The 20,561-nt window shown below is 36.7% G+C and overlaps 1 protein-coding gene across 1 annotated transcript; it reads left to right on the forward strand.

Moving 5' to 3' along the window:
• Positions 1 to 3,366: 3,366 nt before the first annotated feature.
• On the forward strand, positions 3,367 to 20,397 carry LOC120067175 (transmembrane protein 50A). The gene is made up of 4 exons (XM_039018649.1): positions 3,367 to 3,696; positions 3,778 to 3,865; positions 19,475 to 19,627; positions 20,087 to 20,397. Exons 1-4 carry the CDS (start codon positions 3,564 to 3,566, stop codon positions 20,118 to 20,120), a joined length of 408 nt encoding a protein of 135 aa, XP_038874577.1. The 5' UTR covers positions 3,367 to 3,563; the 3' UTR covers positions 20,121 to 20,397.
• The last annotated feature ends 164 nt before the right edge of the window (positions 20,398 to 20,561 follow it).

Raw genomic sequence — 20,561 nt, forward strand, 5'->3', positions numbered from 1 at the left:
GGGATACAAATGGGTATTTGTGAGGAAAAGAAATGAAAATAATGAGGTCACAAGATATAAAGCAAGACTAGTTGTACAAAGTTTTTCGCAAAAACCTGGTATTGATTTTGGGGAGATGTATTATCCGGTGGTGGATGCAATTACATTAAGATATTTAATTTGTTTGACTGTGTATAAAAGTCTGGACATGTAACTTATGGATGTAGTCACAGCATATTTATATGGATATTTTGATAACGATATTTATATAAGAATTCCAAAATAATTTAAGGTATCTGAAACATATACATCAAATTTCCGGTAATGGTATTCGATAAAGTTGCGTAGATCATTATATGGATTAAGACAATCCGGACGGATGTGACGCCTGAGTGGATATTTATTGAAAGAAAGATATCAAAATAATCTAATATGTCCGTATGTTTTTATAAAGAAATCACAATCATAATTTGTTATTATAGTTGTATATGTTGATGACTTTAATAATTGGAACTCCCGAAAAGCTTTCAAAGGCAATGAAATATTTTAAGAAAGAATTTGAGATGAAAAATATCAGGAAAAACAAAATTTTGCCTTGGTTTGCAAATTGAGCATTTAGCAAATGAAATATTTATTCACCAGTCAACTTATATAAGAAAAGTCTCGAAAAGATTTTATATGGACAAAGCACGTCCATTAAATATTCCAATGGAAGTTCGTTTATTGGATATAAAGAAAGATATATTTCGATCTTGAGGAGATAATGAAGAACTTCTTGGTCCTGAAGTACCTTATCTTAGTACAATTAGTGCACTTGTGTATCTTGCTGATAATATAAGATTAGATATTGTATTTTCAGTAAATTTATTAGCTAGATATAATACTTCTCCTACAAAAAGATATTGGAACAAAATTAAGCACATACTTCGTTGTCTCCGAGAAACAATCGATATGAGTTTGTTTTATTGAAATAAATCAAATTTTGATATAGTTTGTTATGCAGATTCTGAATATTTATCTGATCCACACAAAACTAAATCTCAAACAGGTTATATATCACATTTGGAGGAATTGCTATATCATGATGATTGGTGAAACATACTATGACGACCACTTCCTCAAATCATGCTGATTTTTTTTGTAATTCATGAGGCTAGTCGAATATGTGTATGGCTAAGTTCAATGACTTGGACATTCGTGAAACGTGTGACTTGTCTTCTAATAAAAACCTTCCAACTATATTATGTGAAAACAATACAACTTGCATGGCCCAACTAAAAGAATGATATATTAAAGGAGATAGAACAAAACATATTTCACCGAAGCTTTTCTACACTCATGATCTTGAAGAAAATAACGACATCACTGTACAACAAATTTATTTGAAGGATAACCTGACAGACTTATTTACAAATGCATTACTAATCGTAACTTTTGAAATATTGGTGCATGATATTAGAATAAGGTGACTTAGAGATCTTAAGTAATGTTTTCGTGAGGGGGAGTAAATATATTGTATTTTTTAGGAGTATATATTATGTGAAATATGTACCATTTTTCCTTCACTAGGGTTTTTCCCATTGGGTTTTCCTAGTAAGGTCTCAACGAGGCATATTTCATACATACATACATATATATATATGCCCATTTAAGGTGGAGTATTCATGAATATTGTAATATAAAATAGATGCCCATTGCTCGTGTCTCAAAGGTCACGTGTCACCATTCATGTTGTCCACGTGTCAGGTGTTATTCATGTTTGGTGTCCATGTAAGTCCATATCCTACTTGTCACCTTGCCTATAAATAGTGATATTTGGTGGATCTTAAAAACACACCTACATTGGTGAGAATTCCACTTCCACCAATTTCCATATTATCCAATTCCATGATTTTGGTTATTTTATGTTTTAGTTATTTTATAATTTTAGTTTTTATTTATTTATTTATTATTATTATTATATAAAAATATTATTATACCATATTTTTCATATCCATATTCTCGTTGTGCTCCTCAATTTTCATAACAGACAGCGAATTTAAACTAATAAAAAATCTAACCACTAATTAAATACAAAAGAAAACATTTCACAAAATTCAAGATCACTCCAAACATAAGCTTCTTAATCCCATGCTTCCAAAATCAACTCTAAACACAGTTTTCAAACTCAAGTTACCTAAACCTCTCAACTTAACCTACGGACTTAATATTTCTAGGCTTAAGATTTAAAACTTGCACACCAAATGTCCCCTAAAGGTTCAACCCTTTAAAGGCTTCCAAAGAACCAGTCAAGCAAAATATTCTGCCCATGTCATAGACGATCAAACTCTTTCAAACCTTTGATCACCACTTTAGCTTCCAAAAACTTCATTCCCCCAATTATGGTGACCGAGACTATCTCTCATAATCCAGTCTAAGCCCCTTTAATAGAAATTATACAACTATGTTTGTACCTTTTTTTTACCCCTTTATCAATTCTGGACTTAAGACAACCAGAATAACGAGAAACAAAATTTTGTATATTTTTTTTTCCAGAAATAGTAATTTATTTTACCTTTTTTTTGTTTTAAATTTTCTTCTTTCTAATTTTAGACCTTTCCAACAAGCACAATAACGAAAACAAATCTTGTATACTTTTCATTATTAGTAATTTATTTTCTAATTCGTGCTCACATTTAATAGAAATTATACAAACCACTTCACAAAATTATATAGAATATGAAATATTTGGTTTTTCTTTGATCCAAACTTCATTTCTAGAATGTTCCAAAGATGATTTTTTTTTTGACAAAAGAGATTAAAGTTTTTCGAATAAAATAGAATTTAGAAATTGTTATTATAGTTATTTATTGATGAAACGTTGGATCACGTCAAAATGAACTTTTGAGAATCATAAATTTATTTTTTTAGAAGAAGAGATAATATTTTTATCTTCAAATTTAAAATTTTATCCATAATAATTATAGTTTGAATTTTGGTGAAACAAATTTATAACAACATTAAAACTTTTCCATAACAAATTAATAAATTGTGAAGGATTGAACAATAAACCACTAAGATACCCTGCAATACATGTAATTTTCATCAATTTTGATAAAACCCCCTTTTTTCTATGAAGTTCTCATTTGATAATTACTATATAGAAATCTTAAAATGTTTGTCTTAAATTTTATTTATAATAAATATCTAGCCTAAAATCTCACGCCACTCTGAAAAGACACGAAATTTAAAATTTTGTAAAGCCAGTTTTTTTAAAATAAAAATTTTTGGAAAATCTTTTATATATAGTCTTTTAAGTTTAATGGTTTATAAAACACAAAATTGTAAATATTAAAGATCTTTTAAATATACGTTTGAAATTTGAGGAAACTTGTAATTAATCCAAAAAAGAAAATTTCCAACATTTGGCAATGATATATTTCCCCGAATATGAGACACAGCTTCACGGGAAGGTAGATGGGAGTTTGAACGTTGGTGTGAGCCCGTGAGGTGTGCGATCATTCAGTTCACATCACACTAGCCTCTCTAAATCGACCCGTTTCGGACTACTTGCGTAAGGAGAAGGCAAAAGAAAGAACCCCCAAATGGATTTGGCGGAGCTGTGGTCAATTTTCGGGCCAGGCGTCGCCGGAGCTGTGTTCGGCGCCGGATGGTGGTTCTGGGTTGACGCCGTTGTCTGCAGTTCTGTTGCTGTCTCCTTTATCCACTACCTCCCAGGTTCTTTATTCTTTTGCGAGTCCACGCCATGTTTAATTTGCGCTTAGGGTTTTTGACGGTTCTCCGGTATTGGGGTTGCAGGTATTTTTGCTTCTTTTGCGGCTCTGATGTTCAATTGCGTTCGCAAAGAAGACATCGATTATTCTCCATACGAGGAGGGCGAATGGAGGTGAAGTTTATGATCTACTTAACTATCTCTCTTTCTCTCTCTTGTCGTTGCTTTCTGCATCTTCTATTGTTTAAATCTGTCACTATTCATGTCGCGGCCCTCTCTGCCTAAGCATTCGTTTCGATTGAAAGCAATGTCACAGAGTTCTTCTCGACAAGGTTATGTGGAATGTGATTTAGTACCTTGCTAGGATTATTCTCCCTGAATGTGTTAGAATCTTATGAACTCGTAGCTTGCATCTGGGTCTTAATTCTTAATTTTCAGTTTAGAACATGGAATACAGTTCGATTCAAACCTTGCGTGTTTGCAATGGAAGTTGGGTGCTAACTCTGGGGCTTGGTTGGGGCACTCATCAGGAACTTGAAATCAGTGCAACCAAACGATTGAATTCTTTGTTACTCGTCCATTACAAGTTTAGATAAGGTGAAAAATCAAACAGGCAGCACAAGGTTGGCCGTGTTTGATGTAAGATCAATTTGGAGATGCAATTTCTTCACTGAGACTTCTATACATTTTTTTTTGTCTTGCAAGCCCCATTTATACTGTACTGATTATCGATTGGACATCATATTAATCAATTCTTTTATACCCGTTTTCAACATCGCTCCAATTAAGAGGGCAGCGAAGAGAAGGAACTAAGGGATAAGAGTGAAGTTTTTAGGATGTGTAAGTACGTGTCTAGTGAGGGGAGCATTGAAAGAAGACAAATAGCATTCATGTGCTGAGATTATTAGAAATTAAAACACAGAACGCAACTTCTTGATAGAATGGTTCAAGTGATGGAAAACATTAGCAGAGGTCTGACAACCATTGAAAGTGGTGTGTTAGAGGTTGTGATGCTCAAGATTTAAGCTATACGAGTCATTATTCATCTTGCTTTTATATGCAACTAAAATTTTCATTAATTTGGAAAATATTTTTTTAGTATGCATCATTCCTCTCAATCATCATATTTTATAGGTTTGCTATCTCTGGATTAAGATGCATTCGGCGAGACAAGAGACCAAATGGGGTTGTATTAAAACAATCTAGGGACTGGGGAAGATGAAGCTTCACTCACTAAACTACAAAAGTAGATCCTCATTGGACTAGAATCATGAAAATGCTAGAATTATAATTTTTTTTTTGGCGGTTTGATCACTGCCAGGAGGCAGTAATAGTAGTATGCCGTATACTATATTAAAGTTATCTTGCAAAGCCGACTTATCAAATCCTTGGCATGTCTGTCTTCATATAAGGCAAAAAAGAGAATAACTGCACAGAATCTTTTCCTTGCCTATAAAAGCCATGCCCACAAATTTTTTTGCCAAACATAGGTCTTCTAGTCTAGGGAGATGAACTGATAACACAAATTCTAGCAAAAAATAAAAACGGTCGATACAGGCAAAGGAACAAGGAACATATGAGATTCCTCGGTCTTCTTGCTAAGACAATAAACTGAGGAGGACAAAGTCCAAAGTGGGAACTGTAATGTGTATGTGGTATTGAGATTGAAACTTCCGTAGAAGAGAGACCAAAGATGATTCACTTCCATAGGGATCATGAAATTCCTAATATAATTTGCAAAAGGGGCTTTAAAATTATCAGGCAATTTGGTAAGGTAAGATGCATTGAAGACCATTTCGCCAGACCTTGAGTAGTTGTGATATTTGTTTGAGAATAAAATTAGTAATGACTTGCAAGCTGAAATCTGGCTTCTTGGAACTCCATCAACACCCTCTTAAAAATGGAGCTCTTGAAGTGGTAATTGTAGAAATCAAATCCATATTGAGGGCCTATTGATTAATGGATGTGCTACCAAACTTGTCCGAGAATTAACCAATGAATGGTGAGATTAATTATGCTCATACCAATTGACAAATTAAGAAAATATCAAAACAGAGCAAGGTAATGACATTCAAATTATAGATTGGTCCATATGGTTTACCACCCATGAACGATTAGCTGCCATATCAAAGTGTTTTTTTTTAAAAAAAAAAAAAAATTAAGAAACATAACTTTCATTATCAAAGAGAAAGATACAAAAAGATGGAGGGATGAGGTATCCCCTAGAACAACTTACAAAAAAAGGAGNCCCTAGAACAACTTACAAAAAAAGGAGCCCCATCGGTATAAATTTGGGTTAGGCTATAAATACAAAAGAATCTAGAAGTAGAGGACCAAGCAGAAGCAAAAAGAGTAACCAATTTCCAAAAAGGTTACTGTTAATTTTTTGATCACGAAAGATTATGAAGTTTTTTTTTAAACCACAACCTCCAAAGGAGGGCGAAGATCCCATTGGACCAAAGGATTTTCGCTTGAGTGTTCAATTGAGGACCTTCAACTAACTGGACATCCCTGCATTTTGGACAAGCTAAATAGTCTCCCCCAACAACTAGCAGCAAAGGGACAAGGAAAAAAGGTGCATCAAAGATTCCTCACCTTTTTACAAAGAACACGCCAATTAGAAGAGAGTGCATAATTTCGAAGGACTCTGGATTCTACAAAAGGTGTTTATCCTTTCAAAAGAAAAGACCCACAAGAAAACTTTAACTTTCTGATGTAGCCTAGGAGATAAAAGAAGAGAAATCTCCAATAATAAAATCAAAGTTTTTATTATGAATTGAAAGTTGCCAATACAAGAAGACAATCTCTTTATTTATAGAGAATTGGAAAGTAAACTAATCCTAATTCTAATTAATTAAAGAAACTAATCCTAATCTTAATTAGTCAAAGAAACTAATCCTAATCCTAATTAGTCAAAGAAACTAATCCTAATCCTAGTGAACCAAGGAATCTAATTCTAATTCTAATCAATCATGGAAACTAATCCCAATCCTAATCAATCAAGGATTTGACCATAATACCCTAACTTATCCTAATCCTACTACATCATTCTATCCCTCCAAAAAAAACTCATCATCGAGTTTTAAAACGAAAATGAAGATAAGCCACTCGAACGTACACATCTTTGAACACCAGACACCAATAACAACCATTTTTCACGAGCCACGCCAATATATCAAATATTTTATTTTTGAAAGAGAAAATTATTTCCATCCATACTATCATCAATGAATCCAAGAATTAAGTTGTTCAAAAACTCCTTTTTTGTTAAAATATATGCAGACTCCTCAAGGAATTGAGGAAAAAGATTTTCAATTTTCTTCGAATTAGGTTGCCCATGAGTATTATTTTCTTCCACACTTAAAGGATTCATATCCTCCTAGTATTTCCTTTGATATAACCTTGATCTTGGTTGTTCTTGAACAATTCTTGATAAATCTTGGACATTTTTTTTGCATATAATAGGTGTTGTTGATTCTCTTGTTGTTTTTCTTGGTGGTCAAGGCTAATTTCTGTTCTTTTCTCTTACGGTAAAGGTAACTGTGGTTGGTTGTGTGGCTCAGTTAATTGATCTGACCAAATGGACACATTCTTTATAGTGGTTTCATCTTCTTCAACACCTTCTTCATTGATTTCATCGATTAATAGTTCTTCATCATCCGGTTCGAAGTGAGCAACCTCTGTGTTAGTCCCATCGTTTTTTTCTTCTTCCAATGCAATTTCCTCTTTGATCTTTCTACCTTTCTTATTCATCTCATCTTTAATTGATTTTTTCTTTTCTTCTACTTTGTTCATTTTTTGCACAATTTCACAACCCATTAGGATGAGTTCTTGTTCTTCTTGAGTGACTAAATATGATTCTTGATGGTTTCTTGAAAAATCTTGAAGATTATAATTATGCATTTCTTGAATTTTTTCCAAAACCCGAATTTCATTCACTCTTTCAAAAGTCCTCTTGATAGACGTATTTATTTGAATATTTATGTTTTCTTGAAAATGTTTCGACCTCCAAATTTGTGTTGGAATGATTCATGGGTGTTCTTTGATGTTGGTGATAATAATTTCTTTCACACTCTGAATAATTTTCTGAATCATCTAACTCCTAATTCTTACGTTGATTTCTCGAGAAACCGGCTTGATTTGATTGTCGGGTTCTTTGTTGATAATGTCGTCTTGTTATTTCGTTCCAAACTGCAATTGAATCTTCATCGGAATCGCTAGAATCACTATAATTAAATTTCAAATGTGGAATGATAGGTTCTTTAAGAAAATTGAGCACGGGCAAAATTATTATGTTGGAATTCTTCTTCTGAATCACTTGAATCAGAATTTCAACATTGTTTTTGGGAGAAAATTTGACTTTCTTGCCTGTACCAACTGTTACATTTTTTCTTTGTTGTCTTCCTTGATTGGTAATAGTCCATTTTTGCAAAATCTTGAAAAAAAATCTCGGTATCTTCTTTTCTAAAATTTAGATGGTTCCCCCTATATAGATGTGGACTGTTCAACAACGAGCACAACTCACGAAGCTTCCTATTGTGATTGGTGTCGCCAAGAGTTTCCTGGTTTTCCACCGGCGGCAGTCAACGTTGGCCCAGACGGCTGCTCTGATACCAAATTGATGTAGCCTAGGAGCTAAAAGAAGAGAAATCTCCAATAACGAAATCAAAGTTTTTATTATGAATTGAAAATTATCAATACAAGAAGGCAATCTCTCTATTTTTAAAGAATTGGAAAGCAAACTAATCCTAATTCTAATTAATTAAAGAAACTAATCCTAATCCTAATTAGTCAAAGAAAGTAATCCTAATACTAATAAACCAAGGAAATTAATCCTAATTCTATAATCAATCATGGAAACTACTCTCAAGGATTTGACCATAATACCCTAACTTATCCTACTACGTCACTTTCTTAGGATGAAATTCCAAATACAATTAGGTTTTAGTTTTCCCAAAGCTTTTTGTTTCACATTGAACTATCATTTTCTAGCAACCACATAACATGCCCTCCCTGTTATTCAGTCTAAAGATCTAGAACTTGTTCAAAAGAGCAACCCAATCTTCAAATTCAACATCACTGGAATTGATTCTAAACTTTAAATCCCACGCATGAAGAGAATCAAACCAGCACTGACAAACCAAAGAACCATTGACAATCACAAGTTTAGTCTGAAAAGCCTAGGAAATTCCAAACAAAGGGGCGAGTCAACCCAACCATTTGTCCTTCCAGAACTCTCCACAAACTGCTCTAACTCTATACCATTCCTCTGAAGTGAGGATGTTTCTCATGATCCAGGGTCAAAGGCCTTTAAACAAATGAGATCCTTTCATAAAAGTTCACCAATAACTCTATTCCACTTGTATTTATAAGCATTCACTGACCTCCATATAGCATCATTCTCAGTAAGAAATCTCTAACCTCATTTAGCTATAAGAGCACAATTTTTAGTGGCAAAGTCACTGATGCCCAACCCTCCATATTAGTTGTAAGGGAAATAGTCTCCCACCTAACAAGATTGACAACACTGAGCTCCTTGCTACCTTTCCAAAAGAAATTCCTAACCAACTTCTTCAACGTATCAAGCACACGAGTAGGGCAAGAGAAAATCAAGTAGTAGTATAAGGAGATGCTTGCAATAACCAACTAAGAAGCATGACCACTTTAGTTTGGCTAGCGTGTCCATATCCGATACTTTTCAGACACTTGGACACTTTGATGCTTGTTGGACACGTATTAGACACTTGTTAGTGCAATACATGTGTTAGACACTAGTTGTACAAATTCAAAATAGGACCATTTTGTAGACATGTGTCAAACACTTTGACAAAAATAATAAAATTTGAGAGCGAAATACATCAAACTAATTTCTTAAGCATAGAAATGAATGAACTTTGGTTTAAAAATGATATATATTTTAAAAAATGTATGTTTTAATAAACTTGTCCTTGTCGGTATCGTGTTTTATTCGTATCTTGTATTTGTATCTGTGCTTCTTAGATAACCGATTTAGCCAACGTAATGTTAGGTTTCTCCTCACTTGCACACAGTAAACCCAACAAGCAAACAATTTCAAGAGAACAGGGCAAACTACCTGTTGAAATGGTGTTTTAGCCCTAAGGGCGTTTTAGTCTTTTTCTCAATATCTACTGTCTAGGGTTTCTCTCTGTTTGGTTATTTATACCTGTCCTGTATTGAGTACTGTGTATCAGGAAAAATAAAAGAATAAAAATTCTCCTATTGTGGTTTTTCTCCCTGATCTAGGATTTTCACGTAAATCTGTGTTTCTTTTCTTGTCTTCTTTTCCAATATGGTATCAGAGCATGGCGACGAAGCCCTGGCCGTCATTGATGAGAACAAACCAGAGACTCCAACAGAAACCTCCATTGGAACAAAGGGATCCATGAACGCTGAAGTTGCCTTGAACATAGAGAAGCCCGTGAGCATTATTTTCACGCCGCTATGCCTCAACTCCTAAAATCTCATATATCTGATCCAACCTCCAGCCAGACCCGACCTGATCCTCCAATTTATAACCAGTCGACTACCGTTGCAGACCCGACCATCGGAACTCTCAGACCAGATCGGCCACACAGATCCAAGCTCATCTGGATTTTCTGCCTCAGATTCGAGTGACCCATCTGGAATTTGACAACCTTATGGATTTTCTACTTCAAACCCATCTGCCTCACGAACGTACGTCGCGTCCATCTGCCAGACCAGATCCAACCTCCAACAAAACTCCTCAGGACCCTATCGGCACCCACCAGATCTTGCCTAGAACCCCCGATGCATGGAAACCCTTCACCCTCGGATATTTTGCTCAGGCCGACACCACCGCCTGTGCATGGCGGTATACAGGCGATCTCTAGCCTCCGTTTTCAAGTCAGCAGCTAGCCCTAGCGTATGTTCTAGATCGCTCGTGGAGACCTAAGTTACTTAGCCGGTCCAGCCGGCCCAGCTGAACCAACCGGTTCAACCGAATCCGATCTAGCCGAACTAGTATGGTTAGTCAATTCCCAGCCCTTCTTTTGGTCCGTCCTCGAGCCAAAATGAAGTACTTTTCCAGGGATTTATGGGCAAAACCAACCTATGGCATATTCTAGTGGAACCGTTGGTTTGAAAGCAGTTGGCCAACTTACAACAACAAATATCGGCCCTTAGATCCACGACAAATCCTACAACTGGTTTTCATCCACATTCAGACTTCTCTTTATGCTCAGAAACACCGGTAAATGCTTACTCTAACTTACCTGTTGCAAATTATGTCTAGTTTTGTGGGGAACTCTGCAGGAATGTCTATAGTGAGAAACTTAACGGTGAGAATTACTTTTCTGGATTCTCAATCGGTAAGAATGGTCCTTGAGGGACGTCACAAGTTTGGGTATCTAACTGGAGAAATACCAAAACCAAACCCCGGTGATCCCCAGGAACGTATATGGAAAGGAGAGGACTCTCTCTTTTGCTCAATTCTGATAAACAGCATGAAACCCCAAATCGGAAAGCCACTTCTGTACTCAGCCTCCGCTTGGGATATTTGGGAAGCTGTCCAGAAGCTCTATTCACAGAGGCAAAATGCCTCACGTCTTTATACCTTGAGGAAACATATTCATGAGTGCAAACAAGGGACTCTTGACGTAACGTCTTATTTCAATAGATTGTCCCTGTTATGGCAAGAAATGGACTTGTGCCGCGAGGTCGTGTGGAATTGTCCTGTTGACGGAGTTCAGTACTCAAAGATTGAGGAGGCAGATCGGGTGTATGATTTTCTAGCTGGCTTAAACTCTAAATTTGATGGTGTCCGAAGTCGGATTTTGGGACAGAGACCAATACTGTCTCTAATGGAAGTATGCTTAGAGGTCAGATTAGAAGAGGACATAACTAGAGCTATGAATGGCTCTAGCAACAACCACTTAGATTCTGCTGCGTTTGGAACCAAATCTTCGGGACCAGAGAGCGACAAACAAAACGGAAAATCCCCACCCATCTGTGAGCACTGTAAGAAACCATGGCACACCAAAGATCAATGCTGGAAGTTACACAGTCGCCCACCGAATGGCAAGCGACGGTCTGCGAATGATAAATCAAAAACCGGTCGGGCCTTTGTCAGTGAAACAGGGGATGGTACATCATCAGCCACCAACCAGGTAGAGTCCAGCATGGTTGGAACCAGCAATGTTGCTCAATCAGGTACTTCTCAGTCCTTTAGCTTCTTGGTCAAAGGGGATGAATCGTGGATCCTTGACTCAGGAGCAACAAACCACCTAACTGGATCATTTGATCAATTCCTCTCGTATGATCCAAGTGCGGGAAACGAGAGAATACGAATTGCAGATGGGTCCTTTGCTTCCGTTGCTGGGAAAGATCACTTATCTCCTATTCAAGGGTTGATTTTACAGAATGTCCTGCATGTGCCGAAGATATCTTATAATCTGCTATCTGTCAGTAAAATAACCAGAGACCTGAATTGTAATGTCGTTTTCTCACCGGATAATGTTTTGTTTCTGGACCTGAGCTCGGGGAAGACGATTGGCACTGCCCGGCACAGTAGGGGCTTTACTTCCTCTCGGAGGATGCTTCATCTAGGAGTTTATCTAGCACTTGTTTACTCTCTTCCCTTACTATTTCTGAAACTGATTTCCTGTTATGGCATTTTCATCTTGGACATCCGAATTTTCATTATATGAAGTATTTATTTCCCCATTTATTTCGTAATGTTAATATTTCATCTTTATCTTGCGATGTTTGTATTCATGCAAAACAACCTCGGGTGTCTTTTACTTCCTAGCCTTATAAACCGTCCCAACCTTTCCACCTGATACATAGTGATGTGTGGGGCCCATCAAATATCACAACCGTGTCGGGTAAATGGTGGTTTGTCACCTTCATAGATGATCACACGCGTCTTACATGGGTGTTGCTTCTTACGGATAAATCTGAAGTGACTCCAGTCTTTCAGCAATTCTACACCACGGTCGAAACCCAGTTCAATACCAAAATTGCTATCCTTTGGAGTGGCAATGGCCGTGAGTTTGTTAATCAGTCCTTTCGTGAGTTTTTAAATTCTAAAGGTATCATCCACCAGAACTCCTATGCCTATACCCCACAACAAAATGGGGTGGCCGAACGGAAAAACCGTCACTTTATTGAGGTTGCTCGGGCTCTCATGATTCTTGCATCCATACCCTCGCACCTATGGGGCGATGCTGTACTCACTGCAACCCATCTCATTAATCGAATGCCTTCCCGTGTCCTCATGTTCCAAACTCCTTAGCCCATTTCAAAGAATTCTTCTCTTCTACCCGACTTTTCCCAGATTTTCCTCTTCGGGTGTTTGGATGTACGGTGTTTGTTCATAATCATAGTTCCCATAGTAAATTCGCTCCTAGGGCTCAAAAATGTGTCTTTGTTGGGTATCCGCTCCATCAACGGGGCTATAAATGTTATCAACCATCTTCTCGAAAGTACTTTGTCACCATGGATGCTACCTTTCAAGAAGACAAACCTTTTTTTTCTTGTTAGTCCTCTTCAGGGGGAGACTTCGAGTGAAGAGACTAACACGTCATCCACCTATTCCATTCCTGTAGACTTGTTTCTTGAACCAATTCCTGACACTAATCCTGGCCCTCCCATTCCGGACAATCCTGTCCTTCCTACAAAACAAGTTCCTTGGATAACCTACTATCGGAAGAATCTATGAAAGGAAATAGTTTCCCCTGTTGCTCCACGGGAAAGTGTTCAAGAGTCGGAACCAGAGACAACTCATGGTAACCATATTCTTGATAATAATAACTCTGTTGAAAGTAGTACAGTGAACACTGATGATGTAGCATCTCTTGACAAAATTAGGGAGGATGAGAACAATGAATTTCCTCCAGATGATGTTCAGGAGACTGAAAAAATGCAGCAGATGAATACAGAGGAAAAAGGTAACAAGACTAGTGAAATTGATGCCACCCTAGACTTACCAATTGCCCAGCGAAAGGGAACAAGGTCCTGCATCAAGTACTCTATGAAAAGCTTTTTATCTTACAGTAGCTTGTCAACAAGATTCAAGGCTTTTACCACTAGCTTGGACACTGTGACTATCCCGGGAAATGTGTACAAGGCTCTGGAAATTCCTGAATGGCGAGCTGCAGTAATGGAAAAAATGTGGGCACTCAAAACCAATAAAACATGGGATCTAGTTGTTCTTCCTAAAGGTCACAAAACCGTCGGGTGCAAATGGGTGTTCACAGTCAAGTACAAATCTGATGGGACTCTCGACAGATATAAGGCCAGATTAGTCGCGAAAGGGTTCACTCAAACATATGGGGTGGACTACTCAGAAACTTTCTCGCCAGTGGCAAAACTCAACACTATTCCGGTTCTTCTCTCTATTGCTGTAAACCTAGACTGGCCTCTATATTAGTTAGATGTAAAGAATGCGTTTCTAAATGGTGAGTTGGAAGAAGAGGTTTATATGACCCCTCCTCCAGGGTTTGAAGCACAGTTTGGGAGTCAGGTGTGCAAGCTAAAGAAGTCTTTGTATGGTCTGAAACAGTCCCCTAGAGTCTGGTTCGATAGATTTACTACCTTTGTCAAAACCCAGGGGTACATTCAAGGTCACTTAGATCACACCCTGTTCACTAAGAAGTCAGCATCAGGAAAAGTAGTTGTGTTAATCGTATACGTTGACGATATTATTCTGTCAGGGAATGATTTTGTAGAAATTGACAAGCTGAAATAGAAAATGGCAGAGGAGTTTGAAATTAAAGATCTTAGTTCCTTAAGGTACTTCCTAGGCATGGAGGTAGCAAGGTCAAAGGAAGGGATCTCAGTGTCTTAGAGAAAATATATGTTAGACCTTCTACAAGAGACTGGGATGACTGGATGTAAACCTGCAGATACTCCAGTTGAGGTCAACAAAAGTCTGGTAAACTTAGTAGACGACGTACCAGTGAACAAGGAGAGATATCAACGTCTTGTAGGGAAGCTGATATATCTCTCGCATACCAGACCTGATATTCCATATGCGGTGAGTTTGGTAAGCCAGTTTATGCAAGCCCCGTATGAGAGACACATGGAAGTTGTTAACCGGATTATGAGATATCTAAAGTCAACACCTGGGAAGGGCTTGATGTTAAGGAAAAATGATAGAAGATGTATAGAAGCCTACACTGACTCGGACTGGGCCGGTTTTTCTACTGACTGGAAGTCAACCTCGGGGTATTGTACTTTAGTGTGGGGAAACCTCGTTACATGGAGGAGTAAGAAACAGGGTGTCATGGCTAGAAGTAGTGCCGAAGCTGAATACAGAGCTATGTGCTTAGGTATCTGTGAGGAAATTTGATTGAAGAAGGTATTAGTAGATCTTCATCAAGAGAGTCATGACCCGATGAGACTCTACTGTGACAACAAGGCTGCCATTAATATTGCCAATAACCCTGTTCAGCATGACAAAACCAAACATGTTGAGATTGACCGACATTTCATAAAAGAGAAACTTGACAATGGGAGTATTTGTGTTCCCTATGTTCCATCCAGTCAACAGATTACGGATGTTCTGACTAAGAGCTTACCTAGACAGATGTTTGACACTTGTATTAGCAAGTTGGGCCTCATTGATATTTATGCCCCAACTTAAGGGGAGTGTTGAAATGGTGTTTTAGCCCTAAGGGCGTTTTAGTCTTTTTCTCAGTATCTACTGTCTAGGGTTTTTCTTTGTTTGGTTATTTATACCTGTCCTGTATTGAGTACTGTGTATCACAAAAATTAAAAGAATAAAAATTCTCCTATTGTGGTTTTTCTCCCTGATCTAGGGTTTCTAAATAAATCTGTGTGTGTCTTTTCTTCACTTCTTTTCCAATACTACCCATAGCTTATATATTTACTTTCACATAAATATCCAAGGTAGTTGAAACAATTACAAGGGAAAGAAGATCGAGCTACAATATAAAAGATAACCATGAGCATAAGAAAAATCTCAGCACATTTGAGAGAGTTGAGCAGTTCTCTCCAAGAAAGCCTCAGCAGTTCTCTCCATATTCTTCACACCTGAGCATTTTTTTCACACCCTTCTCAGCCGTCCAAAAACTCTATCAAACCCCTCGCACGACCTCCTCCTCAGGCTCTTCCATCGATCCAACTTCCTTTCTTTTTTGTCAGTAACAGTTTGCCAAAGGGGGGTAAGCTTCTTAGGGCTTGTTTGGCTGAAGGTTTGTGGGGGGGCTGCTTGGGCATTAGAGGCTTTGTAACCACTGTTTGGTTGAAGAGTTTGTTTATTTACATGGGAAAATGTTTCATCACTTATACCCCTGAAACAAGCCTTTTCTTTAGGTGTCTGTAGGAATTCTAAAGAGTCTGCTGCGAATTTTCATTTTGTTGGGGATTTTTATGGGTTGTATTTGAAAGAATATATGATACTATTGATTTATGGATTTGATTTTTTTCCCTACGATTTGATTTTTATTTTTATTTGTATTTGTATTTTTGGGAGATGTTGGTCAGTTAAAAACAAATTTAAAAATCTTCTGATATTATCATGGTTTTGATTTATTTTTATGTTGGGAGATTTGAGTCCATTGAGAATAAATTTGGAAGAAAATCTCATGATACTTGATTTTCCTTTGGTTTTGGGAGATTTGGGTCGGTCTAGAAAGGATTCTAGATGGGTAATTTGATTTTAAAAAGAAAACATGGATTGTATATACTTCAAAAATCCTTTCCTATTTGGCTCACCAAAATTCCCAAATTCTGAAACCCTTCCTATTTTTGTTTGTCACTGCATCGACTAAAATCACGGCATGATAGGCGTATATTCTTTTACTAAGGAAAAATGGAAAGTTGGCCAAATGTGGGTTTTGATTTATCATGGAAAAGGGAAGTCGGCAAACCAACTTGGGTCCATCCATATCTTCAATGTATGACATGACCAAATTGATATTAACAGAATAGCTGAGAGAGACATAGAATGGCAAATTGATTGACGGGGGTTGTGGAGTTAAAAGGGAAAGGCCAAGTCCATAGTGCTGTTTGGTTTTATGGTTTCAACCCAAATTGTAGACATGACAGACGACGACGACATAGATTTCATGGAAGTTAGTTTTGAGAGTTTGATAGTAATTAACTTGGAAATAAAAAATAATAGTAAGCAAGAATTGGAGAGTGAGTGGGTAAATTAAATTAGAATATAATTGCTTAAAACTGTTTTAATAATTTGATTTAATAAACACAAATTATTTAAAACTACTTATTGAAGTTAAAGTTTGATTAATTTTATAATTTATAATTTCATAAAAACCTTAAATACATTTATTTTTTTATTTTCAGGCAATTTATTTTAGACATTCTTAATTTCCATTCCCATGCATAACCAAACATAGTTATCTTTGATTCTTTGGCAATCTATTCTTAAGTATTATTAATTTCTAGATATCTATTAAATCTTAAACCAAATATGCCCACTTACCAAGGGGCATCACTAAGTACCAACAACACAACCCCACTCCTCTGCCATTGATGAAACCTCATTACTACATATATTTAAACCTACCAACAGAGGTTTTGAGAGATTAATTTTTAAGCCTGACAACACCTAAAACGAATAATCCTGTTTTTCATATTCTCAAGCATAGGGAAATCATGGTCAGAGAAAAGTATAAAGTGTCATCAATGTGACATACGAACCCCTCCACCTCTGAGAGACAAACCCTTCAAAAAGTATTCCGTCACACCCTCATCAATCAGTGTACTAAGAACATCAGCAACAAAACAAAAGGAGCAATTGAATCACTTTGCCTTAGTCCTCTAGAAGCTTTGATTTTGCCCCGTAGTCTACCATTAATTAAAATAGAGAAAGATGTATTGGTGATGCAAGCCTTGATTCGACCAAAACACCAAGCTCGAAACCCTTTACGGTGAAGCACCTCAAGGAGAAATTTCCAGTCCATGCCATAGGCCTTCTCAAAATCGAGCTTGAGCACCCACCCTTCCTTGCTAACAAACAAAGTCATCGATGAGATCATTAGCAATCAAAATTGGGTCAAGAATTTGCCTACCCAAGATAAAAGCTGATTGGTTGCAGTTGATAGTTTGATGAAGCATTTTTTAAAGTCTCTTAGCAAGCATTTTTTTAACAATAAGCTTATGCAGAAGAGTGATCAAATTGATAGATCTGAAGTCAATTACTCTTTAGAGACACGAGCTTTCTTAAGAACAAGACGAATATAGTTTTTGTTGGTGCAACATTTCAAAATAAAAACAAGTCAAATCACTTGGTCAATTACTTTAGAGACACGAGCTTTCCTAAGAACAAAGACAAATATAGGTTTTGTTGGTGCAACATTTCACAATGCTACTTTTGAAAAAGTCATGGAACACTTTAAGAATATCACCTTAAACGATGTTCCAAACCTTTTTCAGAAATTCTCCAGTATAACCATCTTGATGAGGAGCTCTATTGGAGCTTAAGTCATTAAGAACTCCTTTGTTCTCTTTCTCAGAAAATGGTTCTTCCAACATTGCCTTACTAGGAGTATCAATGGGTTGCCACTCAATGTTGGGGGAATAACAGGTTGCCACTAGTCTGTGCATAAATTCGTAAAGAAAAACAAACTCGTTTACAATCTAATTCTCATTCAAAATACTTTCTCCTAAATCCTTTTGGATTTCTCTTACAAGGCTCTTCTTTCTTCTAGCTTTAGCATAATTATGGAAGAACTTTAAGAGTAGCTCCTTCTCTGGTGTGATCAGCACTAATGTATCGGATCTCATCAGAACTCTGCAATTAAGTGTGCTTAGGCGAGAGTAGTACTAAGTCGGTGACCACTTCCAAAAAAATGAGTAGCTTTTTCTCTAACCTCATGGTCAGAGAGCCCACTTTTTTTGCTCAGCAGCATCCAAAGAACTAATGGAGTGTATGGGGCAAGAACTCCAAGGAGTTGTGAACTTTTGGATCCGTAGTGTAAGGAGTTAATAAGGCATAAAATTGATTCTTTTTAGTCGTGGGGTCACAAACTTCTTGGCCAATCAAGTAGTAGAATTCACACCTCCACACTCCCCCGACTCATTGGGCCAAACACCCCCTATGGGCTTCGAGAATTTCCACTTTTGGGATGCCAATAATGCCAAATTTCTTCTTATTCCAGCTTTTCACCAATGGTTTTATCCTCTTCAACTTCTGCAGAAACACAACCTGACCAGCCTTGAAGATTTAATTTCTTCCATTCACAATCAAAGAATTTCATGAAGCTTTTATCACTCAACCACATTTTCAAAACGAAGTGGCATTGGTCCCCAAGAAAATTTGTTCATCACCATAGCGATGGGAAAGTGATCAGAAGTGATTTTAATATTCTATAACTATCGAAGCTCTGGATGAGGGAACTTCTCCAACCAGTCTCAAGCCCCTTCAATTGTTGTACTTCACTTAGTTTTAAAACGAGTAGACAGAGTTTCCTGCTGTGCTGACAGGGCAGTAGTAGATGTTCTGGATATCTGCTTATTGAAGGTGTGAGTTGTAGTTCATTTTTCTGATTTTTACTTGTTTGATATGCCCCTCAGTTTCGTACTAGACTGCAATTTTGGTTCATGTTGGGACATGATGAATTGATATGCTAGTTATTTGGTAATTTCTACTTGGAATATCATGAAAATAACCCTCTGAAAATATCAAGTTGTGGACCTAATAAGCAAATGGAAAATATATGAATCCTCGGATAACATTGAGAATTTGATGTTTGTGTCAATGTGGTGCTAGTGGATTGCTGTAATTAACAGTACTATCATTTTCCTTGACAACAGGTTAAAGCTTTGGCTCTTCTTCGCTTATGTGGTATCATTCGTTTCATTAGCAGCATCAGTGGGACTCTTGATACAAGATTCAGTAGTAAAAACTGGGCCATCAGTGTGGACCGGAGTTGCAGGAGTGTTGCAGTGTGTGTTTGTGTTGGTTAGGTAAATGGTCCTTCCTCGTTTTTTATTATCTTTAATTCTTATTTTTCCTATTTGTCTTTTATTGGATTTGTGCCGTCAAACATGTAGCTACTTTTTATTAGTGTTCTATCATCTACTTAAATCATTCCCTAAACGAAGTTTGCTTATAAAAATTGGTTTCTTTCTTTTATTTATTTATTTTTATTTTTTCCCTCAATGGAAATGGTTGTTTTGATTATTAAAGAAAAAAACACATAGTTTGCTTAAGCGGGGATGTTTTCTGTTTAGCAATCTGATGCTGAATCAATAGATGCCCTGAATTTGTTATTTGTTTCATTATTCCTGGAAAAAAGGGAAATCATTTGGGGGGTTTCATCACTAGCACATGAATGTCCAGGATTGCGTTTTTTTTTAGTTTCTTATAATGTTAAGTTTGACTTCTGCCCATTTTCTGTTTTTCTGAAATACTGTTTGTTGCAGTGGGTTGATTTACTGGACTTCTCACTCGGAGTAAGTTGGAAAGAATTATGCACCAAGACCTCAGAAGCTGAAGAGTTACCAACTGCATGGAGCTTCAGTGCACTGCAATGTCGAGTCGTTTGTGTCTATTGACCTGAACCCAAAAGCCTTTTTACTTCTTGTAAATGTCATGTTAATCTTAAGCTGAAACTGTGTCTATATGTCTTTATGAAATTCAATATAAGTGAGCCAGATAATTAATGTTTCAGCCATTTCAGCTTTGTGTTCATATCATCTATTTCCTTAGAAATCATATGACGATTTTCATATCATCCATTTCCTACAAAGTTTTTAGTTTTTGTTCCTTTATTCCTTCAAAATAAAAATGTTATAGCTGCAAGAGAAAAAATAAAATACAACTATGGTCATATAGAACCCATTCACTGGAAATTTAATTATTGTCATTCGAAAACAAAAGTTACCAATCCACTTACAA

The sequence above is a fragment of the Benincasa hispida genome, chromosome 12 (assembly GCF_009727055.1).
Source record: "Benincasa hispida cultivar B227 chromosome 12, ASM972705v1, whole genome shotgun sequence".
Lineage (NCBI taxonomy): Eukaryota > Viridiplantae > Streptophyta > Magnoliopsida > Cucurbitales > Cucurbitaceae > Benincasa > Benincasa hispida.